At 45.7% G+C, this 19,955-nt stretch overlaps 1 protein-coding gene and 1 long non-coding RNA gene across 15 annotated transcripts in view; one reads left to right on the forward strand and one right to left on the reverse strand.

Moving 5' to 3' along the window:
* The window catches only part of CCDC138 (coiled-coil domain containing 138), a 52,289-nt gene extending 39,976 nt beyond the window's left edge, over positions 1-12,313 (forward strand). For 9 of the 11 annotated variants that reach the window (XM_047781277.1, XM_047781285.1, XM_047781278.1 and 6 more), the window contains 3 exons: positions 5,197-5,373; positions 5,663-5,880; positions 9,644-9,764. In XM_047781277.1, the coding sequence (XP_047637233.1) occupies positions 5,197-5,373; positions 5,663-5,880; positions 9,644-9,742 (494 nt within the window). In that variant the 3' untranslated portion in view covers positions 9,743-9,764. Of the gene's footprint in view, positions 1-5,196; positions 5,374-5,662; positions 5,881-9,643; positions 9,783-11,829 lie in introns of those variants that run through there. The other 2 variants (XM_047781280.1, XM_047781281.1) reach the window with 1 other exon arrangement.
* On the reverse strand, positions 1,059-18,549 carry LOC125127772 (uncharacterized). Of its 4 annotated transcripts, none has more exons than XR_007135058.1 (5): positions 17,519-18,549; positions 12,128-12,974; positions 11,201-11,269; positions 9,936-10,080; positions 1,059-1,293 (listed from the first exon to the last, which is right to left on the reverse strand). It is a non-coding gene; the product is annotated as an uncharacterized LOC125127772 (long non-coding RNA). The 4 variants fall into 4 exon arrangements; XR_007135059.1 differs by lacking the exon at positions 1,059-1,293 and adding an exon at positions 8,548-8,639; XR_007135056.1 differs by lacking the exon at positions 1,059-1,293 and having other exon boundaries at positions 9,768-10,080.
* Between the last annotated feature and the right edge of the window lie 1,406 nt (positions 18,550-19,955).

Raw genomic sequence — 19,955 nt, forward strand, 5'->3', positions numbered from 1 at the left:
TATATTTTAGGTAATTATTGATAGGTATGTTCTTATTACCATTTTATTAACCGTTTTGGATTTTTTTGGTCTTTTTTTTTCCCTTCTTGTTCTCTTGTGTTTTGATCACTATCTTCAGTGTTGTATTTGAGTTGATATTTTGTTTGTGTGTGTAGTTTTGGATTACAGTTGCCCTGAAGTTTTGATATAGGAGTCTATATACATACGAGATTATTTTAAGTTGTTGGTCTCTTAATTGCAGGTGCATCTCCAGTGTCCTGCATTTGTACCCTCTTCTCACGATTTTGATTTTGGTAACATAAATTGTGCATGGATGGCTTCCTACATTTACTATATATATGCCTTTACTGGTGAGCCTTGTCATTTGTGGTATTTTTGTTTCTAGTTATGGCTTTTTCTTTTCTGCCTAGAGAAGTTCCTTGAGTATTTGTTGTAAAGCTGGTTTAGTGGTGTTGGATTCACCTAGCTTTTGCTTATCTGTAAAGCTTTTGATTTCTCCTTCAAATCTGAATGAGAGCCTTGCTGGGTAAAGTAACCTTGGTTGGAGGGTTTGTTTGTTTTTTTCCATCACTTTAAGTATATCATGCCACTCCCTTCTGGCCTGCAGAGTTTCTGCTGAAGAATCTGCCAATAACCTTGTTGGGCTTCCCTTGTATGATATTTGTTTCTTTTCCCTGGCTGCTTTTAAGATTTTCTCTTTGTCTTTAATTTTTGTGAGTTTGATTAATGTGTATCTTGGGGTGTTCCTCCTTGGGTTTATTTTATATGGTATTTGTTGTGCTCCTTGGATTCGAGTGAGTGGTTCCTTTCCCATGTCAGGGAAGTTTTCAGCTGTATCTCTTCAAATATTTTCTCTGGCCCTTTCTCTTTTCTCCTTCTGGCACCCCTATTGTAATATGGACATTGGTGGGTTTAACGTTGTCCCAGAGTTCTCCTAGACTCTCTTCATTTCTTTTCAATCTTTTTTTCTCATTTCTGTTCTGCATCAGTGATTTCCACTAGTCTGTCTTCCACCTTGATTATTTGTTCTTCGGCTTCCTATATTCTGCTGTTGGTTACTTCTAGTGAATTTTTTATTTCAGTTATTGTATTTTGCATCTCTGCTTGCTTAATCCTTAAATCTTCAATTTCTTTGCTCTTTGTTTCTTGTAATTTATCTATCTGTGCCTCCAGCTTATTTCCATGATCTTGAATCACCTTTACTATTGTCAGTCTAAAGTCTTTTCCATGGAGGTTGGTAGTCTCCAGATCTCAGTTGCATCTCATGGTTTTGGGTTGATTGCCCACAGCAACCTGAGGAAGGACAGGGGTTGTCATTTTTACAGAAGAGCAGACTGCAAGGGACCCCAGTAGTCAGGTCCTTAACATTGCCATCAAGGGGAAGTAAAGAGTTACATGCCATCCAGAACACAACGTGTAGGTGTGGGCATCAGTGAGGGACACTTCAGTAAAACTTTCAGTATGTGCAGATATGGTCAGAACAGTCTAATTTGATAGGATTATCTGTTTTGGGGACACCTCTCTCCTGTTGGATTAAATGCACTATTTTTAATTGTGCATCAGGGCTAGTTCTGTAGCCTTCTTGGCCTCAACTTAGATAGCTCTACCGTGTGTTTATAAATTATGTTCTTATACTCCAGGCGTAGAGATGTGAAAGAGTTCTTGCCCTTCTCAGGTGAGAAGGTTTGCCTTGGTAAGACGCAGCATCACAGAGCAGGTAAGAACCTCAGCTCTGTAGTCAGACAGCCGAGGTCTGACTCACGGCCCGACAACAGCATGTGACACTGGCAGGTCCTTTACTATGTTTCTACCACCACTTTATTTTTTGAAGATTGAATGAGAGTTAATTGGTTTGGCAAAGAATATGGCATACAGCAGTCTCCTGATCAGCCAGCTGCTCATGATAAATGTCATTATTTACTGTTACTAAACTGCTCAGAGTTGGCTTTATTTGAGATCAGAATTCATCAGTTAGACTGTGTTAGATTTCTCTTGCTCTTCATATAATTCACCAACACTTGGTTCTTAAAACAACCACCATTTCACAGACCAGCTCCCAGGTCTTTGGCTCAGGTTTGGGCTCAGCTCCTCAGGAAGCTGGGCTGGGCTTGGTCCCTACTTGTGCTCCTCGTTTTCAAGCCACTTGCCTTTCCACACCCATCTGCATGGCCTGCACCCATCTGCACTGTGTCAGGGCTTCCGGGCTGGGAGGGGAGCTCTAGCCATCTCTGCTGCCTCCCTTCAGTCAGGGTCCCAGGTTGGCCCTGCTGCTCAGGGCAGGCAGTGGGGCTCCCTAGCTGACAGGAGTCCCTGCAGAGTGATCATTCTGAGCTGGCTGTGGGGCCAGAGCCTGCTGCCCACTGCCCATCTGATGTCAGCAGATGGCCTCTGATTTTGGGGAAAAGGTTATCATGTTGACTGTTAGGACATTTCTTAAAGACTCAGTAATGCAGCATGCTTGTAAAGTGAAACCAGTTTTAGTACAATTTTTTTTTCTTTTCAGGGCCACACCTGAGGCATATGGAGGTTCCCAGGCTGTAGGCTAGAGGCTGAATCACAACTGCAGCTGCAGACCTATACCACACCCGCAGCAATGCCAGATCCAAGCTGCATCTGTGACCTATGATGCAGCTTGTGGCAATAGTGGATCCTTAACCCACTGAGTGAGACCAGGGATTGAACCTGCATCCTCACAGGCACTACATTGGGTTCCACTGAGCCACAACAGCCGCCCCCCCAGCTTTGGTACAATTGATAACTGAAATTCTTAAAAAATATACTTTTAGAGGTTAAATTGGTCTTGTTTTTAAAAAAATCTTCATTTTTAGGGAAATTAAAGTAAGGATGTAACTTTTAATTCTCCCTGAAGAATAAAGATAAAACCACTTAGAAAAATAACCAAATACCATTTTTCTACCCCCCCAGATTAATATAGGACTATTTTTTAAGTTTGCCCACTTGTCATATCATAAATCATTCAGCCTATTTAATTTGAGATAACTTATTAATGAGAAGTGAGGTAATTTGTATTGCATACAGTCAGTGGCACAGTGATAGAAACGTTCCTTTCTGTGAGGAATTCCTCTCTACTTTTCTGCCTGAGCTGCTGCTGAATACAGATAGATTTCTAAATAGGGAAAGTCTGAAGAGAATCCAGCAACTTTGCCTCACCTAAGTACCCATTTATTTTGCTGTGTTCTATTAAACTATAAAGGTATATACAGCAGTATTCCTTGAACTAGATTTTATTGAAAGTAAAAATGAAGTGTCTTATAAATTGACTCAGAGGCACAGATTTCAATTTCTAAAAATCCTCTCACATGTGTTTCAGTTTCACATAGGTTATTCTCAGTTTCTCATTCTTAGTAATTAGGGTTTTAGTTATTTCTTTAGCTTACATGGATGGCACAGCAAAGACGAAATTCAACCTGATGCTAGAGGAAGGAATTTTAGTGGTGATTCGGTCATATTTTCAGTGTGTTTCAAGACACTTCTGAGCCTTCATTTAAACAGAACTCTCAGCAGAGCAGTTAACTCACTGATGTGTGAACAGCATGAAAGCTTTTATTGCTTTGAATAGTATATATATATATATATATTTTTTTTGTCTTGTTGTTGTTGTTGTTGTTGTTGCTATTTCTTGGGCCGCTCCCGCGGCATATGGAGGTTCCCAGGCTAGGGGTTGAATCGGAGCTGTAGCCACCGGCCTACGCCAGAGCCACAGCAACGCGGGATCCGAGCCGCATCTGCAACCTACACCACAGCTCATGGCAACGCAGGATCGTTAACCCACTGAGCGAGTGCAGGGATCGAACCCACAACCTCATGGTTCCTAGTCGGATTTGTTAACCACTGCGCCACGACGGGAACTCCTGAATAGTATATTTAAAGAGTCTTAGAAAACTGGAATATTCTTGGCCATTTAAAAGCAAGCGGAAATTGTTGTAGTGATTGAAGTGTCTTAACTCGGCATGGATCCTGTCAGCTTCGTGCTTCCCAGAACATCTTGGAGAAAGTTTTGGGGCTTCTGATCTATCGGGTGCCATCCTGGTATAGGCTGTGGTCAGACCACAGTCATTCCTGATGGCAGAGGCAGAGGCGCACGCCAGGCTTCTAAAGGGCTCTGAGTGGCTTATGTTTTGCACCTTGTCAGCAGCAGAAACCCTCCCTGAAAGCTCATTGAGCAAGTTTGTATAAAGTTACATTTGAAATAGGCAAATGCTTAGAAAGCAGCAGTAGCAAAAAACATCATCTCAGAAACTGTGGTAAAGACAGCAACACTGATGCTGTGTAAATTTCTGGAAGCATGTGGTAGTTATAATCAGATAGTGGTATTTATTTTTATTTATTTTTTTAATTTTTTAATGTTTTTGTCTTTTTGCCATTTCTTGGGCCACTCCTGCAGCATATGGAGGTTCCCAGGCTCGGGGTTGAATCGGAGCTGTAGCCGCCGGCCTCCACCATAGCCACAGCAACACAGGATCCAAGCGGCATCTGCAACCTACACCACAGCTCACAGCAACGCTGGATCCTTAACGCACTGAGCAAGGCCAGGGATCGAACCCACAACCTCATGGTTCCTAGTCAGATTCATTTACCACTGAGCCACGACCAGAACTCCGTTTTTTTTTTTGTTTGTTTGTTTTGTTTTTGTCTTTTCTAGGGCTGCTCCTGGCATATGGAGGTTCCCAGGCTAGGGGTCTAATCGGAGCTGTAACCACCGACCTACACCAGAGCCACAGCAACGGTGGGATCTAAGCTGCATCTGCTACCTACACCACAGCTCATGGCGACGCCAGATCCTTAACCCACTGAGCGAGGCCAGGGATCGAACCTGCAACCTCATGGTTCCTAGTCGGATTCATTAACCACTGCACCATGACGGGAACTCCCCGATATTTATTTTTAAACATTGTTATCTTTATTGATTTAAAAAAGAAATGGTGTATATTGTTATTTCAGTGTTAAAATAGGAAAATTCTGAATGAAACGTACCCTGTCATGATGTAACTTCTCTTCCCATTTGAGTTCTGACAAAGGAGTTAGGGGGAGGAATGTCTAAAGTTAGCTCATAGTCTTTGGTCATTTTCCTTTTGCTCCTGAACTGGTTCAAGTGACAGCATACCCTTTTTGCCTTGTGTCTGATCACCAGCTAGACTGCTGATGTGGCCATTGATTTTACACTCTGTTTTTCAGCTGATCACTTGGCTCAGGCGTTTGATTCCCTTTGTTTGGACTTGAAGACGGATGAAGGAAAGATCTTGTTTTTAGAGTATCAAGCTGTTCCAGTAATACTGAGCCATCTAAAGATTTCCAGCAAAGGACTCCTGTCCAATGTCATTGATAGTCTGCTTCAGATGACAGTGGAGTCTCGTAAGTATTACGTTTCATACAAGAGAAATGAGAGCGGGGTGATTTTTCTCGTCTGCTCTGAGAGTGTAACTCTACATATCAGACAGTGATACATTTTATGGTATGAAAGGTTGTGTCAGAGAGTCATTCATAACATCACTGTTATAAAACTCAACCCTTCATGCACAGGTTCGCTAACTTTCACAGTCACCTCAGTTTTGTGGATTTGCTCTGCACATGTCACTCTGACCTTCTAGCCTCTCTCCTATTCCCTTTTGTCCCTTCCTCTGACAGTGAACCCTGTTTGCAGGGTCATCACATGTGTCTCCATCCCAGGGAGGAAAGGACCAGCCCAGTTTTCATTGTCACCCCTGCAGCCTCCCTGTTCCCACCCAGGAGGTTGGGAGGGCACTCAGGCTGCTTACGTGGTGCCTTTTACATTCATCTGTGAGAGTTCTGTGGTCGGTGGGGTTCTTCTCTGGTTCTGGCACTGGTGTAACAGGCTCTTCAGCACCTGGTTTGGCCCAGGTAAGTGTGGGCTCTCAAGCATGAGTGCTTTGACTGCTCTGGTTGGCGTGTTCTTTGAACCTCAAATAGGTCCTTCACTCCTAACAAGAAATCCCTTTGCTTCAGGACCTCTTCTTCTCTTGTAGCTCATCCTCTCCCCCACAGTGCTTCTGAAAATAAACAATTATGCCCCCCAGGAAGTGGAAACCACAGGTGGGAAGCCTTGCTTGGCAAGGGTGGGTCCCTGGAGGCCACCGCACTCATGCCCCCAGCACCGCACTCATGCCCCCAGCATGTGGCCACGTTCCATGCCCTTTATATCTCACATTCCCTCTGCAGTGTATCTCCAGGGAGGCTGGTGGCCTATCCTGGACCCCTCAGCCGGCCAGAGTGGCGCTTGGACTTGGAACCAGGGCTGTGTGTCCAGGAGTGGCTCTGCCACACACATTGTGTTGTTGTGTTGTCCAGCCCTGGGTGTCCAGTATCCCTGGACATGGTTTATTATATTTCTAGCCATCTGTATCTGGGAAGATGTCAGCCTCACTGCTGCATCTAGCTGCCTCAATGAATGATCTTGAGGTTCTGAATTACAACTAATATCAAGAGTAGAGCAGAAAGAGAAAAAATTGGTAAACTGAGACTCAGAGTTTTGAGATCACTTGTTGAAGTAGGAAGGATTCCAGTTGGTTTCACAGAATTTTTAAAAAATCCTACCAGGAGCTCCCTTGTGGCACAGTGGGCTAAGGATCTGGCGTTGTCACTGCCATGGTGTGGGTTCAATCCCTGGCCAAGGAATTTCTCATGCCATGGACTTGGCAAAAAAAATCCTACCACCTGTGAATGTCTGTTGATAAGAAACTAGTTTCTCTGAATGCGTCTAACAGAGCCAAAAGCATCCTACAGCCAACAACAAACAGACAGGATTTTGAGCCACAGCCACCCTCATGTTAGAGCTGCTATCAGGTTCATCACTTTTTTTTTTTTTTTTGGCTTTTTTAGGGCTGCACCTGCAGCATATGGAGGTTCCCAGGCTAGGGGTCCAATCAGAGCTGCAGCTGCCAGCCTACACCACAGCCACAGCAATGCTGGATCCTCAAGCCACTGAGAGAGGCCAGGAATCAAACCCACATCCTCATGGATCCTAGTTGGGTTCATTACCGCTGAGCCATGACGGAAGCCCCAGGACGCCCTCCCTGCTCGCACTGAGTCAACAGCAGCTTCTGATGCTGACTGAGAAATCCATGCTGATTTTAGTGATGGGAAACTCCTGCAAGGCTGGAAATGGGCAGGTCTTTAATGACATCTGACAGATACATTTATTTGATGAATAGGTATATCCTCCGTTTTTATTTATTAAATTTTATTGGAATATAATGAACTTAAAGCATTGTGCTAGTTTCAAGTACCGCAGAATGAATTAGCCATATTTACAGAATATTGAATGGAATTCTTTCTGCTGTACAGTAGATCCTTGTGATCTCTTTTATGTATGGTAGTGTGAGTATCATAATCCCAAACGCCTAGTTTATCCCTTTCCCCCCCCCCCCCGCATTTCCTTTGGTAACCATGAATTTGATTTTGAGGTCTATTTCTGTTTTGTAAACAAGTTCATTTGTATCATTTTTATCATAGTCTATATATAAGCAATATCATAGGATATTTGTCTTTATTGCTGGACTTCATTTGGCCCCATATCTCTAGGTCCACCCGCGTTGCTGTAAATGGCATTATTTCATTCACTAAAAAATGAACTCAGTTGTAGTCCACCATGGTATGTACCACGTCTTCTTTATCCACTACTTTGTCGACGGACATTTAGGTTGTTTCCGAGTCTTGGCTATTGTAAATACTGCTGTAATGAACACAGTGGTGCCTGTATCTTTTTTTTTTTTTGTCTTTTTTGCCATTTCTTGGGCCGCTCCTGCGGCATATGGAGGTTCCCAGGCTAGGGGTCGAATTGGAGCTGTAGCCACCAGCCTACACCAGAGCCACAGCAACTCGGGATCTGAGCCGAGTCCACAACCTACACCACAGCTCACAGCAATGCTGGATCCTTAACCCTTGAGCGAGGACAGGGATCGAACCCGAAACCTCATTGTTCCTAGTCGGATTCATTAACCGCTGAGCCACGATGGGAACTCCTGTATCTTTTCAAATTACGGTTTTCTCTAGATATCTGCCCAGGAGTGGGATTGCTAGATCATATGGTAGTTCTATTTTTAATTTTTTGAGGAACTTGCATATTGTTCTCCATTGTGGTTGCACCAGTTTACATTCCCACCAACAGTGTAGGAGGGTTCCCTTTTCTCTACACCCTTTCCAGCATTTATTGTTTGTAGATATTTTGATGGCCAGAATCTGACTGATGTGAGGTGGTACCCCATTGTAGTTTTGATTTGCATTTCTCTGTTAATTAACTGATGTTGAGCATCTTTTCATGTGCTTTTTCAAAGGCCATCTGTATGTCTTCTTTGGAGAAATGTCTGTTTAGATCTTGTTTATTTTTTTATTGAGTTTTTTTGATATTGAGTTGCATGAGGTTTGTATATTTGAGGGATTAATCCCTTGTTGGTCACTTCATTTGCAAATATTTTCTCCCATTCTGTGAGTTATCATTTCATTTTATTTACGGTTTCCTTTGCTGTGCAAAAGCTTTTAGTTTTAATTAGGTCCCATTTGTTTATTTTTGTTTTCTATTTCATTACTCAAGAAGGTAGATCTAAAAAGATATTGCTGAGATTCCATGATCTAACATGCACGCTGACGTGGCGTCTTCCAGGCTGTGATGGAAAGCATGTGTTTCTCATGGATGTCCTCTATTCATTCATTTGTGCTTAAAGTTCTGCATGCATTGTGGGAGCCTCTGAGTTTTACAGGGGAATTTAATTATTTTAAGGCCACAATTTAATGTTCTTGTGTGACTTTTTTTGTTTCCATTCAGACTTCCCTAATTACCGATAGAAGTGATCTATGCCTTGGAAAGCATTTTTACACATTATTTTGTTCACTTGAGCTTTTGGGGTTTCACAGTTGCAAGCCTTACTGGGGCTCATTTATAAGCTTTTACCTATGTCTCTATAAGGCAGCACTGCTGAATCAAAGATTATACACATTTAAAGGTTTTCATACAAATTTGCCAAAATCCAACTACTTCATTCCTACTGGAGTTGAATACTTTTACTGTATTTATTTTATTTTGAGTTGCCTGCTTGTACTGCATGTTCATTACCAAAAATATTAGGTCTATCTTAGTCATTTATAAGAGCTCTTTTTCTAGTACAATATCAATCTTCTAGCAAATATGAGATTTCTGCCCCCCACCCAAGTTTGGCATTTCCCTGGTATTTTTTTAAAGCTTTTTTTGCCTTTTAACTTTTTCATATAGACATTTCAAGTTATTATTTTATAAAATTTTCAATCTTTTATGACTCTTTCTCCCTTTTGCTTTTATGCTTAAAAAGCTCTTCCCTTTTCAGTGATTATTATGTAAGTTGTGTCATTAACACTTAAATGAAACTCTTTTTAGGGTTTTTTAGAAAAAAATAACCCCAATAAAATGTCTAACTGCTAAATATTCAAACAGCCTCCTGTTATGGACTTTCTGCTTCATGGAAATATATTTTCAGGGAAAAGAGTCTTCTGTTTGAATTGCTCAACAGCAGTCAGTAGATGCTGTGATTTTTCTGGTGATGATGTTTTTGTCCCATAGCTGGAGTCTGGAAAGAAGGCAAACCCAGAGCAGTGCCGGCCCCTCTCCTCACCCGCCCCACTGTCTTTCTTGCAGGGTCCCTGCAGCCCTTCCTGGAGGCCTGCAGTACCTCACTCTTCTTCCGAACCTGCGCCATGCTGCTCCGGGCCCCAAAGCTCGAGCTCCACATTCTAGAGAAGCTCAGCATCATTCTCCAGAAACTGTCCAAAATCAAGTAAGAATCTATTATTTCTAATATTTTTGTATTAGAAGCTATCTATTACGATCATTTCGATTTTTCTGCGTCTGTACTGGTTCACTTGAGATTATTAAATCAAGCTAATTTCCAGGAAAAATGTAGTCTAGGTCCATGACTGTTACTGCTTACCTGAGATCAGGTTAATCCCAGAGCCTCTAGTTTTCATTTCTGTCAGATCAGCTTCACCACAAACAGTATGTAAGATGAAGAGCAATTTTTAACAACCAGCTGAGACCATCAGAGCAGATTCCTGCACTGGCATTCTATAATGCCACTGGAGAAAATAGGGAAATAATAAAAATACATTGGGGGGTAAACCGACATATATTTTGCAGATCCTTATTACTGTATTGAAGTGAGTTTAGAGAATAAGAAAGAAGCAAGCAGAGAAGATTTAAAGTGGTGCTAATAACAGACAATGACGGGCTTGCTCCTGCCACTAATTTGGATTCCACTGCAATAATCAAGGGCTTTCTTTTCCATTATTTCTTTTTCTTTCCCCAATACAAACACTGGTATAACCAGTTTTGTAAATTATAAGAAAGGACATAGACTTTAAGCTGCATTTTCCCTCAATCTTGGTGCACAGTCTAGTGATTTTTTTGAGGCAAATCAGAACACACTCCATCGCCTTTGCGGATGAGTGTGTTGGTGTGGTTCCGCTCCCTGGCCCCTCCCTCTCTGCTCGCCCGTGATTTCTATGGCGGTGAGGCCAGGTGCTCTGCCAGGTCACCATGTGCCTGAGAGCAAGTGCAGAGCATCCTGAAGTCCCCTGTAGGTGTGTGGGAGTGGGGCTCTATCTCCTTTGGTGTCTCACACCCCTTGCCACACCTCTGTAAATCAGTGTCACATTATTACCTTGTACTTAGCTCACCAGATTATCAGTTTAGCTCTGGTACTAGGTACACTCGTCACCTTGTTGTCCTCCTTGTCCTGCAGACTGGTAGTGTGTCATCAGTCAGCTGCCATGAGGCTAGAGTGGCATTACTTAAGTTAAATTCCCTCTTAGCTCTTAATTCATGGGATTTTTTTTTAGGTAGTTCAAAGTGCAGGCGTGCCCCTGGGCCAGAGTGTCTTTTCGTAGGTAATGCATTTGGTTGTTTGTGATCATTTAAGATATAGAAAAATAACTAGAACAAAGCTGGACTGAGAGAGTTGGGAATAGCTGCTGCTCAAGCAAGTCTTAAAGGAAATCTTCAAACCTGCAGAGATGGGAAGCCATTTGTAGCCGGTGGATGGATGGTCACGTGGGCTACTGGATACTCTCTCTCAAGAGATAAACAGATGTAGGCAAAAAACTGACAGACAGTGAAATTACTGACCGGGCACTAACGAGGGTGTTGCTAAGTCAGGAGGGAAACTAGTACCATGCTAGATTAGAAAGCCCAACTTACTTGAGTAAGGTGGTCAATCAAGTTCCCTCGTGGTGTGGGTTCGATCCCTGGCCTGGGAGCTTCCATATGCTGCAGGCATGGCCAGAAAAATAAAGTGGTTAAATATTTGACTTTTTCTGGCTCTGGGGGGAAAAATGCTCTAGATAGGACTAGGGTGCAGTTTTCAGGATTAGAAAACATTGTCTTTTCTCCTTGAATACTTTTCCGCTTTAGGCCTGTATCATAAACCTATTTTGTTGGTCTTGGCTGTTAATCTTTTAGTTACCCATTTTCTCCATCGTTATTATTTTTGTCCTTTTAGGGCTGCACCCGCAGCATTTGGAATTTCCCAGGCTCGGGGTTGAATTGAAGCTGTAGCTGCCAGTCTACACCACAGCCACAGCTGTGCAATGTGGGATTGAAGCCACATCTGTGACCTACACCACAGCTCACAGCCACACTGGATCCTTAACCCAGTGAGCCCAGGGATCAAACCCATGTCCTCATGGATACTAGTCTGGTTCGTTATTGCTGAGCCACAGCAGGAACTCCTTCTCCGTTATTTCTAAAAACAGACACCATTTCCCCACATTTATGCCTAACTTCTGTCCCAGTGTTCCTAAGTGTGTAATATTCTCTTTCTCTTATAGGAGTAATAAGAAGCTCTTTGAACTCTTTACAATTCATCTGATGCTTCAGGAGTTACAGCGGACAACACACCCAGAACATGCCTTTCTCTGTATTAACCTTAATTCAACTCTGTTCAATTTGGGCTTAACAAAAGGCAACTCCCTGGCCTCCAATGGAAGCCATTAGCCTGGCTCTTTCTTATTTATAGATGTTATGTATGTTTTGCTACTTGTAAGACTGTAAAAATCACCAAAGTAACTAAAAGTCTACCAGGTAAAGTTAAGAGTAGCATCATTTATCATGAAAAGTGACACCCACCTCAGGGCTTCTGCTGCCTGAAGATGCACGGCCACTCCCTCCACCTGCCAGTGATGTCGTCATCTCCAAACACCAAGAAGACAAAAGCTCCGTGCAGAGGTCGCACTTGTCCTGTGTGCTGCTACATCCCTGTGTCCAGAGATTGGTATTTGCCAAGTGAAATAAATCTATTTCCTAACTTTTCTACAATGAATATATAATACTTAGGAAACCAAAAAGTGAGCACATCATGACTACAACTGTGAAACACGCCTACATACATACATAAGGCTGTATGCAGACTGTGAACGTCACATTAGGGTGGAAGTACAAGGGCTGAGGAGTTGTAAAGAAGTTAAAGAAAACGGTATCACCTTCTTCAGTTATTAAAACTCCCCCCGCCCCCGCTGTGTTCCCTTATAGAGAGGTACAGCTGCAGGATCCGTGACTAAAAACGTGGGCATGTGCCTCGGGGGCCACTGCTTTGTCAGGAACATCACGTTTAAGTGAAGTCATCCTTGATTTCATCTCTTTCATGATAGAAACATAACAGTATCACAGAATAGATTGAAAACAGCAGGAAGGGAAGAAATGTTGCCCAAATTAAGAAAACTACCAACGAAAAACAATAGCTTTTTAGCTACACCAAACGAAAAAACAGAGATGTGTTCACAACCAAGTGACGATCCACAGACAAGTGGCACAGTCCCAGTACTCAGGAGTCTTCTCCGTCTCTATAAAACCCTCTTCCGCATAGAGAACAGACTTGTTGCTCTGGGGGGCGGGTGCGTTTGGGCTGAGCCGATGCATGCTAGTAAACAACAGGGCTGGGCTGTGCTGTAAAGCACAGGGAGCTCCATTTAATGTCCTGTGATGAGCAAGAAGGAAAATAAATTTAAAAGAATGTACATAGATGTATAACTGAATCACTCTGCTGTACAGAAATGAACACAACACTGTAAATCAACTATATTTGAATAAAAAATGTCTCACCCGCATTCACATTTTAAACAGAACTCAAGTATATTGCTTTGCAAAATCTGGTATTTTTTTTAACTAAAAAAATTCTTTAATCTTTTTTCCTCCTTTTTTGGCTGCACTTGTGGCATGTGAAGTTCCCAGGCCAAGGATCTTTAAATCTGAGCTGCTTCTGGGACCTATGCTGTGGTGACACTGGATCCCTAACACACTGCCAGGCTGGGGATCAAACTAGCAGAGCCAGAGGCAACACTGGATCATTAAGCCACTGCAGGAACTGCCTCCTAATAATTTTCTTATATTTTGAGATTATAGACAAACATTGATGTAGCTCTACAGACACTAGGATCTAACATGTTAGAAAAAAGAAAACAACGTCCCAAAAACTATTCCCAGAAGAAAGAACTGTTCACAGAAGTATAGGCAGACTTCAGAGATACCCTGGGTTCAGTTCCAGACCACTCAAGGAAGCAAATGTTGCAGAAAAGTGAACCAAGAAAACTTTCTTTCTTAGGATGTATAAGTTATGTTTAAACTACAGTCTGTTAGCTGCACAACACCACCATGTTTTAAAAGGCAACGTATATACCATCATTTCAAACTACTTCATTACTAAAAACAACTACCCGTCACCCGGACCTCCTCCTCCTTGCTGCTGGAGGGTCCTGCCTCCACCTGGCAGCTTATGCAACTTCTTCACACAAGACAGCAGTGAAAGCTCTTCCTCCCATAACTGCTCTGCAGTGGTCAGTGCGGCCTGACAGCACTTTCCCACAGGAGGACTTCTTTCAAACCGGAGTCACTCGTCTCAGATCCTGCAGCTGCTTCATCAGTTGAGTTTAGGGAATATTTAGGTCCTTTGTTGTTATTTCAACAGTCTTAGCATCTTCACCAGCAGTATGTTTCATCTCAGGAAAACACTGTCTTTGATCATCCATGAGAAGCAGCTCTGCATCCTTTCAAGTTTCATCCTGAGTTTGCAGCCATTTGGCCCCATCTCCAGGCATGCCCCCCCCCTCTTTTTTGGCTGCACCCAGGACACACTGACATTCCTCCTGAATCTGAGCAGTAGCAATGCTGGATCCTTAACCTACTGGGCTGGGGATCAGACCTGCACCTCCACATAAACCAAGCCGCTGCAGTTGGATTCTTACCCCACTGCACCATGGCAGGAACTCCTAATTCTAATTCCAGTTCTCTTGCTGTTTCCCCCACATCTGCAGTGACTTCCTCCATGAAGTCTTGAGCCCCTCAGAGTCATGCATGAGGGTTACAATCATCGTCCAAACCATTAATGTTGACATTCTGACGTCTTCCTTGAGTCACGAATGCTCTTAATGGCATCTGGAGTGGTAAACCTTCCAGGTTTTCTGTTGCCTTTGCCCAGATCCATGAGAGGAGTCACTGTCCACGGCAGCTACAGGCTTACAAAATGTATTCCTTAAATAATGAGACTTGAATTCCTCCTCGCCCATGAGGTGCAGATGGATGTTCTGTTAACAGGCATGAAAAACGATAACCTCCTGGTCCAGCTCCATCAGAGCTCTTGGATGACTGGTGCGTTGTCAATGAGCAGGACCATTTTGAAAGGAAGGCTGTTTTGTCCCCACTGAAAATCCATAGTTTGCTGCAGCCACCTCCTGGAAACCTATCGGCAGGATCTTCCAGGCAACTTGCTACGTAGCTTCTGCACCAGCTCTTCCTGCTTCACCTTCCACTTTCATGTTACAGAGTCGGCTTCTTCTCAAACACCGTGAACCAGCCTCTACTGCCTTCAGACTTTGCTGCTGCAACTTCTTCGGAAGCCTTAACGGAACTGAAGAGACCTGGGCCAGGGTCTGGATGAGACCCTGCCTTGAGGGAATGTGGTGGTTGATCTTCTCTCCAGGACAAAGGAACTTTCTCCACATCAGCACAGGGCAATTCTGCTCCCTTACGATTCAGGTGCTCGTGCTTTCCTTCAACAACAGTTCCTTTGTACTTACAACTTGGCTACGGCTTTGCACAGGAGGCCAAGTTTCAGCCTATCTGAATGGTTTCTGATGTGCCTTCCTCATTAAACTTGATCCTTTCTAGGTTTTTGGCTTGTTTTTTTTTGTCTTTTGGTCTTTTTTTGTCTTTTCTAGGGCTGCTCCTGCGGCATATGGAGGTTCCCAGGCTAGGGGTCGAATCGGAGCTGTAGCAACTCGGGATCCCAGCCGCGCCTGCAACCTACACCACAGCTCACGGCAACGCCGGATCATTGACCCACTGAGCAAGGCCAGGGATCGAACCCGCAACCTCATGGTTCCTAGTCAGATTCGTTAACTACTGAGCCATGACAGGAACTCCAGATCATTTCTAGGTTTTGATTTAATGTGAGAGACGTGTGACTCTTCCTTTCACCTGAACAATCGAAGGTCACTGTAGGCTTACTGATGGGCCTAATTTCAATACTGCTGTGTCTCAGGGAAGAGGGAGGTCCAAGGAAAGGGAGAGAGACGGGAAGAGCTGGTCGGTGGAGCTACAAGTACACGTTATTGATTAATTCACCATCTTATATGGGTGCAGTTCATGGACCCCGCAAAGCTAGTACAAGGGTAACATCTAAGATCACCACAGATCACAATAAAATAATGATGATAAAGTCCGAATACTGTGAGAATTAACAAAATGTGACACCAAGGAGTTCCTGTTGTGGCTCAGTGGAAATGAATCTGGCTAGTATCCATGAGGACGTAGGTTCGATCCCTGGCCTCCCTCAGAGGGTTGAGGATCTGGCGTTGCTGTGGCTGTGGTGTAGGCTGGCAGCTGTAGCTGGGATTCAACCCCTAGCCTGGGAACTTCCACATGATGCAGGTGCGGCCCTAAAAAGACAGAAAGAAAAGAAAGTATGGCACAAATGAACCTATCTACAAAACAGAAATGGATTCACAGAAATAGAGAACTGACTAGTGGCTGCCGAGGGGGAGGAGAGTTTGGGATTGACAGATGCAAACTATGACACTGAGAATGGCTAAGCACTGAGGTCCTGCTGTACAGCACAGGGAATTCTATCCAATCTCTTGGGATAGAACATGATGAATAATAAAATAATGTGTGGGTCATTGCTGACAGCAGAAATGGGCACAACACTGCAAATGAACTTTGTTTTAGTTTAAAATGTTAATTAAAAACAAAACAAAAAGGGAAAAATAGTTCTGTCTTGGTTGTGTTTGCTGTGGATGATAGACCTGTCCTCAGAACCCTTCCTCTTCTTCTGTAAAGTATTTTCCAAGCACCTTTCCATGCGTGGTTTCTCTCTCTGGCACCTTTTGCCTGAACTTGCAGTATCTACTTTCCTCAGACAGGGTGACAAATTCAGAACTCCCTTCCCAAAGTCTCTCACTGCCAGTTCCTCGCACCCAGAATCCTCCCCACCTGCCTCCTCTTTGATGTCTACCTCTCAGTCAGGTTACAGAGCTGAGACTCTCCCTGAACTTTCCCAGTGATTTCAGGCCAAAATAATAGGACAAGCTATGATAATGATAATCACAGTCATTTAGACAAAATGAGATACTGCTTTTTAAAAATGTTTACTTTCTGTGTGTAGAAATACAACATACATCCAACCAGAAGAATTTCAAAAAAAACTATTAGACACTTGGCTTCCTTCTCAAACTCCCACCCACTGGATGCTTGATGAACACATGAATTATAGCCTTTCCCTTTTCTTTTCTTTTCCCTTCCACCCTTGATTCCCTCCTTCCTCTCTCTCGCTCTCTCTTTTCTTCCCTCCTTCTTCCCTTCCGACCGAAGCCGAGGCACATGGAGGTTCCCAGGCTAGGGGTAAAACCTGAGCTATAGACACCAGCCTACGCCACAGCCACAGCCAAGCCAGATCCAAGCCATGTCTGGGACCTACACAACAGCAATGCCGGATCCTTAACCCACCGAGCAAGGCCAGGGATCAAATCCCCATCCTCATGGGTACTACTTGGGTTCATTGCCACTGAGCCACAACGGGAACTCCCGGAATTACATCCTTTAGGAACTAAGGAAGTCCCAAAGAAGACAGGTAGAGAAAACTGCCCTGCACGGGATCCTGATGAGAGCTGACAGGAGAGCCTCTTACACAGAGATCCTGAAGACAATACAATGAATCTAAATACCTACTTCAAAAAGCACCCTTTACCAGCCAATTTTGTGTTTTCTTCCTTAAGGATGGGATGGGAGGGGAGGGGAGGGAACTAAACATAAACACAGGACGCAGGTGTGAACACCTCCGCTGAGCCTTCCCTCTCGGCCGCCCGCCTTCCCCCATAGGAGCTCCTCCACCAAACGCTGCCGGCCGGCCCCTGCGCTGGGCACGTCATAGAAAACAATGCAGACGAAGCCCCTGAATTCAGCTTCCAAACGCCCTGTGCTGAGAACACAGGGCTTCCCTGGATGCTGAGCTCGGCACTGAGCTCCTACCTGCAGTTTCTGGTGTATCTGAAACAGCTCCTCGTATATCTGGTTGACCTGAAGTGGAAGCACGCCCTGCCGGTCTGAGGCTCCGGCACGCTCCCCTGGGGCGCCGACTCGTTTCCCAGGGGAGTCACTGCCATCACTACGACAGCCAGGCCAGTTTCGGGAATTCGAGGCCAAATCAGGTGGCCAGGCAACTGCTGAGGAAATAAAACACAAATTACAACCGACCTTAATTTACGGTTTTCCCTATCCTCAGGGGGAGTAATCTCAGAAGGAGCTACTTAAAACACGATTCACAGTACTGGTGGAAAAGTTTTGAGCACGAGGAGCAGAAGGAATGAACGATAACCACAAACGTTAACGTTGAGAACAAGGGCGAGACGGCCATACAGGAATTCTCTGTGCTCTTTCGGCAGCTTCTTCGCAAGGGGATTAACTGGCCAGGCCAACAAATGGAAACTTCTTGTCGCAGAAGCTTGGCCTGGGTGCCGAATGGAAAAAAACAGAAAGGCAGGGACAGAATTTGGGGCGAAGCAGGAAAGAACAGCTTTATTGCTTTGCCAGGCACAGGAGGTCACAGCAGGCAAACGCCTCAGAGACTGTGCCCCCCTGGGAGAAGGAACAGAAAGTGTTTTTTTCAGGTTGGGGCCACAGATAAGGAGCAGGGTAGAGGCAAGCTGGCATTCTTCTTCAGAGTTGGTGCTTGTTCCTTTATTTAAAAGGAAAGAAGGAGGGAGGAAAGGAAGGAAGGAAGGAAACAAGACCTTCATTTGAGTCCCGGATGAATAACTGTAACTTTTTATCCATCACACCATGTGAGTAACTTCCCCTGATGTCAGCAAGCACAGCGCTGGGTCTGTGCTTTTACCAGGTTCTCAGGAACAACTACCCACTCTCTTCAACTACTCAGCAAGCTCCAGACGCTTATGCCGCCTCCCAGAGAAAAACAAGCATGTGGGCAGCACCCTGTCCCCTTCCTTTGGTTTCTGAGATGCTGGGGGGAGGGGGAGGAGGGCACCAGGAAGGGCTCGGGGTACTTTACCAATTCCCAGTCCTGAGCTTGAAGGAACTACAGAGCGGCGCTGGGCCGCGCCTCCTCTCATCCCAATCACAGCTTAACGATGAGCCAAGTTCATCTCCACAGGAGAAGACATCCACGTCGTCTGTGAACAGGAAAGAGCACAGCAGAGACCGCTAAGGTCAGGCAACAAGGATCTCTTTCTGGGCTCCCGAACCTAAGACGGCAACATCACTTCATCTGTCCGTCTCCCGCAAGCAGACTTCCAGAAAACAGGCATCGAGCCTCCAATTTACCCAGCACTTTACTGGTTACAAGATGCTGTCATCCACCAGCGCACCGGATTCTGGGTCCGGCGCTGGGCAGCAAGCCGAGCAGGTGCCTTTAACCTGTTCTAATGGCTAGGCACCCGAGCACCAGAGACGCCACGGGAATCTTCTCAGTGCCACCAGCAGAAAGCACAAGGAAGGACTAAATTCAGAATCCAGCCTGCTTTCCGCCTCCCCGCGATATCCCGCCAGGCCTCCAACGTCCAACCCTTCCTTTCTCCCTTCGTGAATCTGAGACATTAAACGCTGTGTAATAAACTCTCGTCGACGCAGTGAAGGAAAGAGCCAGAGCCTCCCCGCGAAGGCGCTGAGCCCTGCGGCCTGAGCGCCTCCCAGCCGCGCAGACCTACCTGGGGTGCGGGGAGGCCGCCTCCGACGCTCAGGACGCTCCGCACCGTCCGATCGCCGCCACCCCGGCTGAAAGAGAGCGCCAGCGCGGTGACCGGGTGCAGGCCCTCCCCGCCGGGTCCCCACACGCCGCCCCCGCACAGCCGTCCCCGTTCCCGCTGGGCTGTCCCGGTTCGCGCCCAGTCCCCGCACAACCGTCTCCGTTCCCGCCGGTCCCCGCACCGCCCGGTCCCCGCTCAGCTATCCCCGTTCCCACCTGGTTCCCGCCCTGTCCCCGCACGGACGTCTCCGCTCTCACAGGGTCCCCGCACAGCCGTCCCCGCTCCCGCCCGGTCCCCGCGCAGTGTCCCCACCTCGGAGAACCGAATCTGCGCAGCGCCCCGTCCTGGTCGCCCGACGTGCCAGCGGCGTCCGCGGTCAGAGGCGCCAACGAGGATCCAGACCGCCGGGCGCCCGCACCTTTCCGCGCCAAACTGGCTCGAGCTCGCCGCTCTGGTCCGGGACCGAGGCGGTTCCGACCCGCACGCAAGTCACCGCGGGGAGCCCCTGGCACGCGTTCCCGCGGGGACGCGCACTGACCCTCTGGGGTGCGGTGCCCGCCAGGAGCCGCCCCCCGCGACGCGCCCACGCCTCGACATGCAGACGCGGTCACAGGGGGATTCGCGCCGGCCAGTAGGCAGGGCGGGGCCTCACCTCGGCTGGGCAGCCGCTCGGAGGCCGTAACGGCTTTTGAGGCGCTCCACCA

This window comes from Phacochoerus africanus, chromosome 5, assembly GCF_016906955.1.
Source record: "Phacochoerus africanus isolate WHEZ1 chromosome 5, ROS_Pafr_v1, whole genome shotgun sequence".
Classification (NCBI taxonomy): domain Eukaryota; kingdom Metazoa; phylum Chordata; class Mammalia; order Artiodactyla; family Suidae; genus Phacochoerus; species Phacochoerus africanus.